The 12,157-nt window shown below is 42.7% G+C and overlaps 1 protein-coding gene across 6 annotated transcripts in view; it reads right to left on the reverse strand.

The window, feature by feature from the left end:
• Positions 1–253: 253 nt before the first annotated feature.
• LOC109899755 (protein bicaudal C homolog 1-B) overlaps positions 254–12,157 on the reverse strand; it is a 78,603-nt gene continuing 66,699 nt past the window's right edge. For 4 of the 6 annotated variants that reach the window (XM_020495254.2, XM_031835655.1, XM_020495255.2 and 1 more), the window contains 8 exons: positions 11,210–11,381; positions 10,637–10,808; positions 10,493–10,532; positions 9,734–9,906; positions 9,283–9,445; positions 8,572–8,735; positions 6,042–6,156; positions 254–4,117 (listed from right to left, as the gene is read on the reverse strand). In XM_020495254.2, the coding sequence (XP_020350843.1) occupies positions 3,990–4,117; positions 6,042–6,156; positions 8,572–8,735; positions 9,283–9,445; positions 9,734–9,906; positions 10,493–10,532; positions 10,637–10,808; positions 11,210–11,381 (1,127 nt within the window). In that variant the 3' untranslated portion in view covers positions 254–3,989. The remainder of the gene's footprint in view (positions 4,118–6,041; positions 6,157–8,571; positions 8,736–9,282; positions 9,446–9,733; positions 9,907–10,492; positions 10,533–10,636; positions 10,809–11,209; positions 11,382–12,157) is intronic. The other 2 variants (XM_020495258.2, XM_020495257.2) reach the window with 1 other exon arrangement.

Below are 12,157 nucleotides of genomic sequence, written 5' to 3' on the forward strand. Positions count from 1 at the left end.
CCTCTATGGAGTGGATCAATTCTCTGTGATTAGATCAAGTAGATCCTGCCTCTGGGGATTAGTGGAAAGCTTTGACACCAATCGGACATCAAGAACTGATTATCGGAGCGTGTGGGTCTCACACACAGGCTTACCTCAGCTATGGTTACCAGAGTGTTCTATCAATGTCATGCTTCACACTTTTGCACTGAATATTCTTCCTCACTGTAATAGTCAAATGTATGTGCTATGAACAAAAACTAAAGGAAACATCTTACTGCATACATTTATTACCTTTGTAATAACACTTCAATGTTTTGAACAAACTTTTTTGCTTATTTGATAACTCCTCCAAAACACATCTGTACTATATTTACAGATATAACAACATATCTAAAACAATGTCCTTCTCAACAATCGTATCAACAAGAGCTTTAGGGAAAGTACCTCAATACCTCAGTACCTTTAGAACCTTTTTTGGAACAGTACCTTTCTCTCACACAAAACTGGAGATAAATTGCTAACAAGCATGGCTGCACAGGATACAAAAGAGATGCAAAACATACATAAATTCCTTAGTGGTTTACATTCATTATAAATGTTGTACCATTTCATCCAACTCAGTATAAAGTAGACCCTTCAAATGTATCCCTTTGGGAATAACAGGAACTAAACACAAACATTTAAGACATAATAAGTGTAGGGACAGGAGGCTGGTGGTAAACTTTGATTGCAAATGACTCATTAAAAAAGCAATAATTCTCACTAACAACATTCACTTGACAGACATCTCTATTACCCTCCAAGCACACAAATGACCGCAGGCTTAACTTTACAGAAGCAAAAGAAGAAAAAAAAACATTGTCTGGTTTGCAGGGTAGCTACCATGGCTCAACATAACGGCACTGACATAATCAATGCTGAACAGCTTCAATATAGTACCATGATAAAGGGTTGAACACAACCCATATTTTTGGTGGAACAAATCCCTTTTAATATCCTGTCTTTTCAAGATTTCAAAGAAAATGACACACTACTGGTCAGAAATTACAACCAAGTCAGGATATCTTATTGATACGATAGTGACATGGGCACAAATCAGTTAGAAGAAGTGGTATGGCGTAAACACAGGATACAACAGATCTTCATAAGAAAAAGCATGCAACATGAGAAACAAGTGACTTCTCTCTGTGCGTGATTACAGAATGGTTGATGCTAAAGACGTCTGCTGTCAGTGATGTTGCTGTTGTGTGGAAACAAATCTTTGGCATGTAAGTTGCTTTGAAATGTTCTCTCTACATCTGCTTCAGCATTCTGTACCTACTGTCATTTAGCTTCGAGATTTAGTTTTTCACTTTGGGCTCTACATAGAGTTCACTGCATTGTCCGTCAAATACCGTACCATCTACCAACAAACATTCTGCAAATGAAGAGTACTTCAAACTAACAGTCTTATATGATAGAATGCACAAAGACTATCAACTTCCAGGCTTAATAATGGGGGTTCAATCTAAAACAGTTGCAGCAAAAACCTTCCAGAGTCAGACAGCGTTTAACAAAAGGGTATGAGAATACTGTTCTACATGAACATAATACAGAGATCAGAGTGACTTCGTCCTTTGATGATACGCAGCACCACTGCACACGTAATCCTGTTACTTCATCAAATATAGCTTTACAAGAATCCCAGATATCTGATTGCACAACTGATCCTGAAAATGGTATACTTCCACTATTCTTAATTTAAGCTAGAATACCTGTTGAGGACACAATCTTGGTAATGTAGAAATGTGTCTAGGCTAGGGGCTGTCATATGAAATAGAGTTGAGTTTACACCTATGGTGTGAGTTCCCTCCTAGGTGAGAGGTAGTGTCAGTCCAAATAGCTATATTCTAATAGAAACAATTCCCTGCTGAGCAGCTTAGAGAGAGAAGTAAAGGAGGCATTCGACACTGTAGTAGTGTGGAGGCATTCGACACTGTAGTAGTGTGGAGGCATTCGACACTGTAGTAGTGTGGAGGCATTCGACACTGTAGTAGTGTGGAGGCATTCGACACTGTAGTAGTGTGGAGGCATTCGACACTGTAGTGGTGTGGAGGCATTCGACACTGTAGTAGTGTGGAGGCATTCGACACTGTAGTAGTGTGGAGGCATTCGACACTGTAGTAGTGTGGAGGCATTCGACACTGTAGTAGTGTGGAGGCATTCGACACTGTAGTAGTGTGGAGGCATTCGACACTGTAGTAGTGTGGAGGCATTCGACACTGTAGTAGTGTGGAGGCATTCGACACCGTAGTAGTGTGGAGGCATTCGACACCGTAGTAGCGTGGAGGCATTCGACACCGTAGTAGCGTGGAGGCATTCAACACCGTAGTAGTGTGGAGGCATTCAACACCGTAGTAGTGTGGAGGCATTCAACACCGTAGTAGTGTGGAGGCATTTTGACACCGTAGTAGTGTGGAGGCATTCGACACTGTAGTAGTGTGGAGGCATTCGACACTGTAGTGGTGTGGAGGCATTCGACACTGTAGTAGTGTGGAGGCATTCGACACCGTAGTAGTGTGGAGGCATTCGACACCGTAGTAGTGTGGAGGCATTCGACACTGTAGTAGTGTGGAGGCATTCAACACCGTAGTAGTGTGGAGCCATTCAACACCGTAGTAGTGTGGAGGCATTCAACACCGTAGTAGTGTGGAGGCATTCGACACTGTAGTAGTGTGGAGGCATTCAACACCGTAGTAGTGTGGAGGCATTCAACACCGTAGTAGTGTGGAGGCATTCAACACCGTAGTAGTGTGGAGGCATTCAACACCGTAGTAGTGTGGAGGCATTCGACACTGTAGTTGGTTGCTTCTCTGTCCGCAGCTCTAAAAGCAGATAAAGTGTAAGGAAAGATAAAAGCACACAGTCTGGGAATAATGACATGTCTCCTGAATAGATAGAGGAACACATAGTAGGTTTCAACACAGAATATAGACCACAGAAAGACTAACTGACAAAAACCATTGACATGACTACATGAGACATAATGACAATGACTAAGAAAACCACAGGAGGCCAACAAACAGAATCAGAGAGAGGGGCCTGCTGTTTTGACAGACTGCTCTCTTTCTCTGCTGCAGTCTCATGACACAGCCTGACGGCACCAAAGATTATGGGGTAAAGGTAATTATCAAAGAGACTAATAATGAACTAATTAGAAACCACAGGAACTCATTTGTGAATGTATAAAGTAATGAAAACATAAAAAAATACATGAAACTGATTATTACCTCAGAAAGATAAAAAATAATGTGAATACAAAATAATACTTTTCTAAATACATATGACATACAGACTGCAGCCCAACTACAGCAGCTGCTGGTGGATACAACACTGACCTTCGTGGAATGTCAATCAATCAAAACACTGAGGGGTCAATCCACTAGGTTCTGCGTTTTGTTGTTGATGTCACTTTATTGACTTCATTTCCCCATCTCACTAAGTGCTTACATTTGGCTTGGTACAAATACATCTGTGCTTTGAGTTAATACAAAATGCATAGGTATTCCAATATGAGGAATCAGGCTTTCACAGGCAAAATTGTTAAAGTGCATGTCATTGATAAAACAGCATACTACGAATGCAGTATCAATGTAATTATTTTGTACTAATCATTTGGCCTGTTCCCTTTAACAAAAATTGACAACTACTGGGCAGTACCTGTCCTTCATAATTAGTAAAATACCCTTCATGCATAGATACTCCACAGAAACATCTAACCACTATGTGGAGTGAACACTGGACTTTCTATACCACAGATGGCTCTTCTCTTTTTTTGGCACTTCTGGTTAAACTATGGCTTCTTGTTATGGCCTTAAAAAAAAAAGAATAAAAAAAAAGAGTTGTTCAGCATAAGCTGGAGGGTGGAAAACTGAGAACCAGCTAGGCTGGAGACTGGCCTACAGAAGCCCAAAGAGGGGCACTGAAGGCTGGTTCTCTGTCGTGTTAAGTCCTGGCGGAGTGGAGCTCTACCACCGACCACTGACACTAGCCATGTCAGCGTGGAACTGACGAGACAGACGACCGCTGGCTCCCCCTTCCAGGAAGGAGGATCTGATAGGAGCCTCAAACAGCTTCCTTCGGTTCTTGTTCAGTTCTGGAAAAGACAAAAGTACACAATATTGCATATCAATTGCAATTCTTACAGATATAAATGTTAAATAACATACTATGTTTTTCCATTAAGAAATACAAGTCCGACAAGTCAATTCAAACTGTAATCCATATGAAGGGAAATTCCATTTTATTGGTCTTCCGATGCAGTCAAGAGTTAAAATCAACAGTGACAGGAAAATGTGCTTCAAATAGCCAATGAAAAATGAGAAAAGCTCACATCAACAAGACCCCTCTTTGTGGCCCATGAGTTTGCCGGGCAGATCACCAAACTATATTGGACACAATTCTTTCAAAATGCGTCAATAAAACAGTTCAGCATCCTTTGAATGATTCATTTTATGGCTGAATCATCACCCTCTGTCAGCAAAAACCTGACATATGATAATTGAGACTGGTAGCTTCAAAATTGCTCTTTTTACTGGCAGAAATACAGGAAGTGGACCTAAATGAGTTGGGGTTGCCTTTAGGAAAGAAAGAAGGGGGAAAGGGAGTGTATTCCGGTTTTGGAGCCCTTAGAGTCCTTCAAAAGAGATTAGAGCTGATCTGAGCTTTGCAACAGAGCGCATCAGTGGAACTAACTCACGCCTAGAGCCCTTCTCCTCACAACAGAACACGAATACCTCCCTCTCCCAACCTCAATGTGATCCCCTACTGCACCAATAACAGAAAACTGACTTAGATATGATCCCTTCTAGATATAATCCCTTTACTCTAACAATACTACAAACGCATGAAATCATAATACATGAGATGAAGGACAAAACATGTTATAAATGTAACATCCCAGAAACTAAAGGAATACATATACACAGTGTACAAAACATTAAGAACACTTCCTAATATTGAGTTGCTGACCCTTTTGCTCTCGGAACAGTCTCAATTCGTCAGGGCATGGACTCTACAAGGTGTCGAAAGCGTTCCACCGGGATGCGGGTCCATGTTGACTCCAATGCTTCCCACAGTTATGTCAAGTTGGCTGGATGTCCTTTGGGTGGTGGACCATTCTTGATACACACAGGAAACTGTTGAGCGTGAAAAACCCATACAGCGTTGCAGTTCATGACACAAACCGGTGCACCTGGCACCTACTACCATTCCCTGTTCAAAGGTACTTAAATATTTTGTTTTGTCCATCCACCCTCTGAATGTCACACATACTGTAATTGCAACAAAAAGGTGTCTCTACAAAGTCCTGATTTTGGGGTGTGAGTAGTTATGCACGCTCAAGTTTTGTTTTTTTGTCTTATTTCTTGTTCGTTTCACAAGAAAAAATATTTTGCATCTTCAAAGTTGTGCATGTTGTGTAAATCAAATGATACAATTCGAATTTAATTCCAGGTTGTAAGGCAACAAAATAGGACAAATTTCAAGGGGGTGAATACTTTCACAAGCCACTGTATGTCATGGAAAGAGCAAGTGATCCTAATGTTTAGTACACTCAGTATATATTCAATCAAAATGCAACCCTTCTGAATCCTGTTCACTCCTGGCAGACAAAAGGTATTACTCCTGTAGTCATGCATTTATAAACAAGGATTTATTCATAGAACAACAAACATGTCGGGCATTCATTGCCTTGGAACCGTATGAGGATCCGAGCTCCTCTCTGTCAGCCAAAAAGAGGGACATGACTTGCACCACGGCCTACTGAAACCAATGGATGGCAGTGAAGATTATAATTCATGTTCAGCTATGGGTCAGTGGAAGTACGTGGCTATACTCAGGCATGTGGCAGGGCCCGAAATGAGAGATTTAATGAAAAGCACGCCCAACACACCCCTCAACACTTCTGACAGACTTCTGACAGGAGCTATTATCAACACATACAGCCCAGCAGGATCAGCCTGATCTCCCACATGTCATTGGAACTGGGTTCACACAAACACACAATGTTTGGACATTACCATAGTCATTCACACCAGAGATGGCAAGCAGCATTTTCCTGCGTGCTCCAAATGTGGTGATGCCCAGCTCTTTCAGGTCCTGGTCTGTAAGAGTGAGGAAGGTCTGGAGATCGATCTGAAAAAGAGTGCATGTGTACAGTCAATATGTTTATTATGTCACTGCACACAATACCATTTTTGGGATTACAAAATAAAATTCCCCTTTGCAACATAAAATACCTGGGGCCTCATTTATAAACTGTGCATACGTACAGAATATAGCCCAAATGTTTGTGCGCCAGTACACACAAAAAGTTGTCATAAAAATGTAACTTAATGTGAGAGTTTTCACCTCCCTGCAAACTTTAGACCATGTGTACACACATCTGTTAGTAGTTTAAATATTGTATTGCAAACTGGGGTGATATGACAAGCTTATTCAGAAAAAAAAAAAAAAAAACAGGAAAACATTAACAAGAATGCAGCCATTTGCCATTAATGAGAAGAGCGAAAATCGACGTGTTTTGTTTTTAGGATCTAAAATAACTATTTTCTTTTCATAACCATTGCAGAATTAATTCCTCAACTTTTCATAGGACCTAGCAAATCACTTCAAATCTAATTTTATTTGTCACATACACATACATACACGAGCATTAAAACTCAGCCAAGTAAATAGATAGGCTATATGCATTTCAAGTCTTGCAATCCCATAGGTAGCACAGTTTATAATATGCAGTCGAATTTAAAAGGTGAACAGTTGATATTTTACATTGAAGTAGGCCTATTTATGCTACTGTTAGTACTGTAATTGCATTTGGGGACATTCGTGTAATCTTTTTTTTTTTTTTTTCCCCCTTTAAGAAATCGCTGGCATTCCATCATATTTAGGTTGGGGGAAACGTTGATGCAAAACATTGTTGAATTCGGCCTCCCGGGTGGCGCAGTGGTTAAGGGCCGCGCAGAGCCAGCTGTGCCATCAGAGACTCTGGGTTCGCGCCCAGGCTCTGTCGTAACCGGCCGCCACCGGGAGGTCCATGGGGCGACGCACAATTGGCCTAGCATCGTCCGGGTTAGGGAGGGCTTGGTCGGTAGGGATGTCCTTGTCTCATCGCGCACCAGCGACTCCTGTGGCGGGCCGGGCGCAGTGCGCGCTAACCAAGGTTGCCAGGTGCATGGTGTTTCCTCCGACACATTGGTGCGGCTGGCTTCCGGGTTGGATGCGCGCTGTGTTAAGAAGCAGTGCGGCTAGGTTGGGTTGTGTATCGGAGGACGCATGACTTTCAACCTTCGTCTCTCCCGAGCCCGTACGGGAGTTGTAGCGATGAATGAGACAAGATAGTAACTACTAACAAGTGGATACCATGAAATTGGGGAGAAAAAGAGGTAAAAACAAAAACACATGGTTGATTTCAAATTTTCAGGTCCACAACAATTTGCCATTGTTTTCTCTTTCAGAAACTGACAAAGTCCTTTACCAGATACAACATAAATTACTGCTAAAGATAACTTACATTTTGAGATTATTATGGATAAAATACAATATCATTTCTATTTGTCAAACAGCAGCCAAGCATCGATCATCATGTCATCAGAATAAGACCCTCGTTATTTATTGGAAAGGAGCATCAAGCTCATCACCTTGCACTTTCACCACCATGTGAAGTTCATCATCATTTATTTCATCGGTGGCCTAATAAACAACCTGCTTTCCCGAGTTGTAGTGGGAGGACCACACAACATATCACGTGACTCCAAGTTTACATTGGTTATTCTATTAATATTTGCGCGTAAAGGAGTTACCTCTGCCATTTCTCGCATAATTACATTTTACAGATACAAAAAAATCCCACCATGTCTAACGAACAAATTGTCTGTCGGCATTTATAAAATTATACCAGCATTTCATGTTTCCATCAGCTCGGTCGTGACGTTCTTCATGCGTCAGTTAATTCACCTGCATGAAATGGTTGGATGGAAACGTGGTTATTGTCACCGTAAAAGGTGAATGGCGAGCATTTTCCAGGAAGAGTTTTAATGCTCGTTCACAATCACACAGTTTTACAACAGGTCTGATTTATAACGGGAAACATGCATATGAATGGCACCAAGTTTATATATTTCAATATTTTTGTAGGTGTGAAATTTACAATGGTTATAAATGAGGACCCTGAAGCCTATCCATTATCAAGTATTTGCAATATGTGTGCTCGCTCTGATTTCAATAAAAGTAGTTGGATATAAATAGTCTAGCCACTGGACCATGAGGACCACTCCAAAATATGTTGCAAAAAAAGCTTAGTCTAGGTCAAGCAATGGGCAGCTAAAATGGAACTCAAAGCTCCCAGCAAAATGTTTAAATCCATTTATTTAGTGACAATTTCTACCGGGAAAGTTTAATATCAGTGTGAAAATCTTAGCCTAAGCACTGATCTATCCATCCGTAAATTCTAGCCTCTCGCTGATATAGTCAGCCAAGCAGGGATGGATGGAGGTGTCTGCTCCCATATTAATGTGGCTATCCCATGCTACGGCAGCTATAGACCAGTACCTCCTGCTGTTGGAACACGTCTGTGTATTTCCCCAGGCCCAGCTTGCTGAACAGCTCCGGGAGGTCCGACCCTTTCAGAGAGGACTGGAGACTGCACCCGTTGCTCCCGGTGATCGAGGAGATACAGTCCATGTAGTTACTGCTGCTCAGATAGTGCTCTGCAGCTGTCAATCACAATGTGTCACGGGAAGACAAGGCAAGTCAGACAGTCATCATTAAAGACTTTCATAGAAAGTTATCATTGTAAAAAAGAATGTATGCAACGTAAAATAAACCCTGACATATCTCGCTGCCAAAACATTGTGACTAAATATTTGTATCCAATTAGAGCAAGAGAATGATTTTTGATTGTTTTTAATGTGTGCAATATAAGCCAACATACTGTGGATCAAATGTGCTTCTCTACAGCATTACCGGTAGTGATAGGCTTTGATAAATAATTGGAGACAAGGGCAAAAACAGGAGTCGGATATGAACGGAGTATCTGGTCTCTAGTGCAGGTGTGTTGGAGGAATGAACCCATCTACTCCCACATACCCTAACGTTTTAATTAATGAGACAATCACAGCATCTGCTGTTCAAGGTTAGATGTTTTGAATTATGTATCATCAAAACTTTTAAGAGAGTTTACTTTAATTACATGGGAGTGTGATGATCTAGCCTTCTTGCCTTTCATTCAAAGTTCAGATGGGTATCTGCCGAGTAGCTCACCGGATTTGTTCTGCTTCCTCTTAGGACTGCAAACAGACACGGGGAATTCGGCGTGGCTGGGAAGACAGTTCCCACCCCCATTCCTGTCTCTCCAGTTGTCAGAGTCACTGCCGTTGCCCACCCCCTCTCTGCTGCCGGAGCGGGAAAGAGACAGGGGGGAGCCCTGGGGGCACAGAAAGGGGACATCAGATCATACTGGGCTGTAGTTTTAACTTCTCATTATTTGGTTTAGTTCTGTGAATCAGAGTATCAATTTAGTTTAGTTTTCAATAATTTACTTTTTGCTTTACATATTTACATGTTGGCTTTAGTTTTGTATGCAATCCATGATGATGCTTCATATTACAGTCTTTGCATAAGCTTCATATCAGGAATGTTACTATGAACACGTTCTCTTCAACAGCAGAAAAAAACCTGGTCCATTGGTGTTTACCTCATAGTCGGTGTTTACCTCATAGTCGGAGTTTACCTCGTAGGTGGTACTCATGGTGGGTTTGTAGGGCACGTGGTTGGCCCTGCGCAGCTCCTTGATGGTCTCTGCTGGCATAGACTTGGAGAAACCCAGGCCACTCCACGTGTTAGTGGGGGTCCGCACCTCAGTCACAACAGGCTTCTTCAACATGGCTGGACACAGACACAGATAAACACCTCTGTTACCAATTAGTGTGAAAGGTCAGAAAAAACAGACTCAGTATCCCTTTATTTATTTATCCCACTTCCTCCCCAATTTCGTGATATCCAAATTGGTAGTTACAGTCTTGTCCCATCGCTGCAACTCCCGTATGGACTAGGGAGAGGCGAAGGTCGAGAGACGTGTGTCCTCTGAAACACAACCCTGCCAAGCCGCACTGCTTCTTGACACAATGCTCGCTTAGCCTGGAAGCCAGCAGCACCAATGTGTCGAAGGAAACGCCATACACCTGGCGACTGTGTCAGCATGCACTATGCCCGGCCCGCCACAGGAGTCGCTAGAGCGCGAAGGGACAAGGACATCCCGGCCGGCCCACCCTCCCCTAACATGGACGACACTGGGCCAATTGTGTGCTCCCTCATGGGTCTCCCGGTCACGCCCGGCTGCGGCGCAGCCTGGGATCGAACCCGGATCTGTAGTGACGCCTCTAGTGATGCAGTGCCTTAGACCGCTGCACCACTCGTCAGGAACAGAATCCCTTGAGACTAGACAGGAATCGCCTGAAAGATTGACACTTACCCTTGGTTGCTAACAGCTTTTTCTGTTCATATTCAAGCGCCTGAAATAGAAATGGAGAGGAAGGTCAATGTCAGTTTTAATACTTGTCAAGTTCCCATTAGTAATTTATTGATACGTGAGTGCGAGTATGTGAGAGAGGAATACCTCTAGTTGGCCCTGCATGTTGGCAAAGGAAGAATGTGGTGCCAAGCGGATCCTGTCCCTCTCGTTCTGCTGTGCTGCCCTCTCTGCTGCCCGCTCACTGCCCGGTGCCCTCTTATCTGTCACTGGGCTGTCTGAAGCACTCGACTCTGGGTCTGACAGTAAGCAGTCTGAGCTGTGGGAGGGGCACAAAAGAGAGGAACAACTATATTAAAAGGACAAGTTACAAACCCCATCACAATAGAGTAGCCTATAGCACAGAAAAGACATACAGCACAGCTCAACAGGGTAATGGTATATTAAGATAAAGCATGACAGAATGCAGTACAACAGTGCAGTCCCCTGCTTTGTCTCCAAATAGCAGCCACCTCAAGCTCTTTTCCCCACTGACGTTCCTCCTGGAAAACTTAAGTCCTTTTACAACAGCGGTTGTCACAAAGTGCTATTATTTTCTATTCTATGAATGCATGGGAGTCATACCAACTGAACTAGAATGAGTTCTAGTCCTATGTTCATATCCTTTAGGCATGGGAATGGAAGAGTGAGGACATCTCTGAGATGTAGGTAGTGTCTTACTGTAGCTCTGGACAGACATACTGGAGATGGGAGTTCTTGGTCCCCTGGAGGAGCTCCACCGCCTGCCGTTTCCCTGACGTCTTACAGGAAGCCAGCATCTGCTTCAGCTCGTTTCCATTTGCTGAGTGAGATGGGCTTCTGGGCATGCCCACTTCCACAAAGGTGTCAGAGCCTGGTGGAGAGAACGTAAAAAAGCATTTGTGAAGAAACGGTAACGTGGGGTATTATATTTCTTCCTTCATGATTTAAATGTCGATCAGTAGGCTAAATATATTATTATATCCTTTACATGTGACAAATAAGATACAAAGAATTGCTAGATTCTTATAGAATCCCTGTGTTTGACAACCAAGCTTTTGTACTTCCATAGAAACCTCTTCTTTAGACTGCATTATTGCTTAGCTTTCCATTGCCTGTCATGCATATATTACAGTACGTTCTTTGCACCTGTAAGTCACTCTGCATGATGGCATGAGCATGACTAAATGTAGCTGCTAAACCTCACAGTTGGCACCTGTGTTATTAAAAAACAGAAGCGGTCAATAATGAAGGGGCTTTTTTCTTCCAGGCAGTAACCCAGCCTGCATAACATGATCTGTGTGTGTGTGTGTGTGTGTGTGTATCTAGGCCTTGACAGCGTAAAATAATAAGATGTCAGTCACCTTAATTAACATCTCCAAGCTATTATGTTTAGTTGATTCACCCTGGGCTCGATGGTAACGGGGAGCAGAGCCAGTTGGGACAGGTTGGAGAACACAGGAGGTGGTCAGGGAGAGGAAACAGTTACTACTGTCACCAGCCAAGCTGGGGCTGAGGAGTCCACGGAGCTCCAGCTCCAACAACATGGGAACGTGAGGAGTGTGAGAGCAAGGCTACACTCAAACCACACATGTTAGAGATGCAGGAATCTCGGGACCTCAACCACTGGAATACCAGCCATTAAATGTC

This window comes from Oncorhynchus kisutch, linkage group LG11 (assembly GCF_002021735.2).
Source record: "Oncorhynchus kisutch isolate 150728-3 linkage group LG11, Okis_V2, whole genome shotgun sequence".
NCBI classification, from domain to species: domain Eukaryota; kingdom Metazoa; phylum Chordata; class Actinopteri; order Salmoniformes; family Salmonidae; genus Oncorhynchus; species Oncorhynchus kisutch.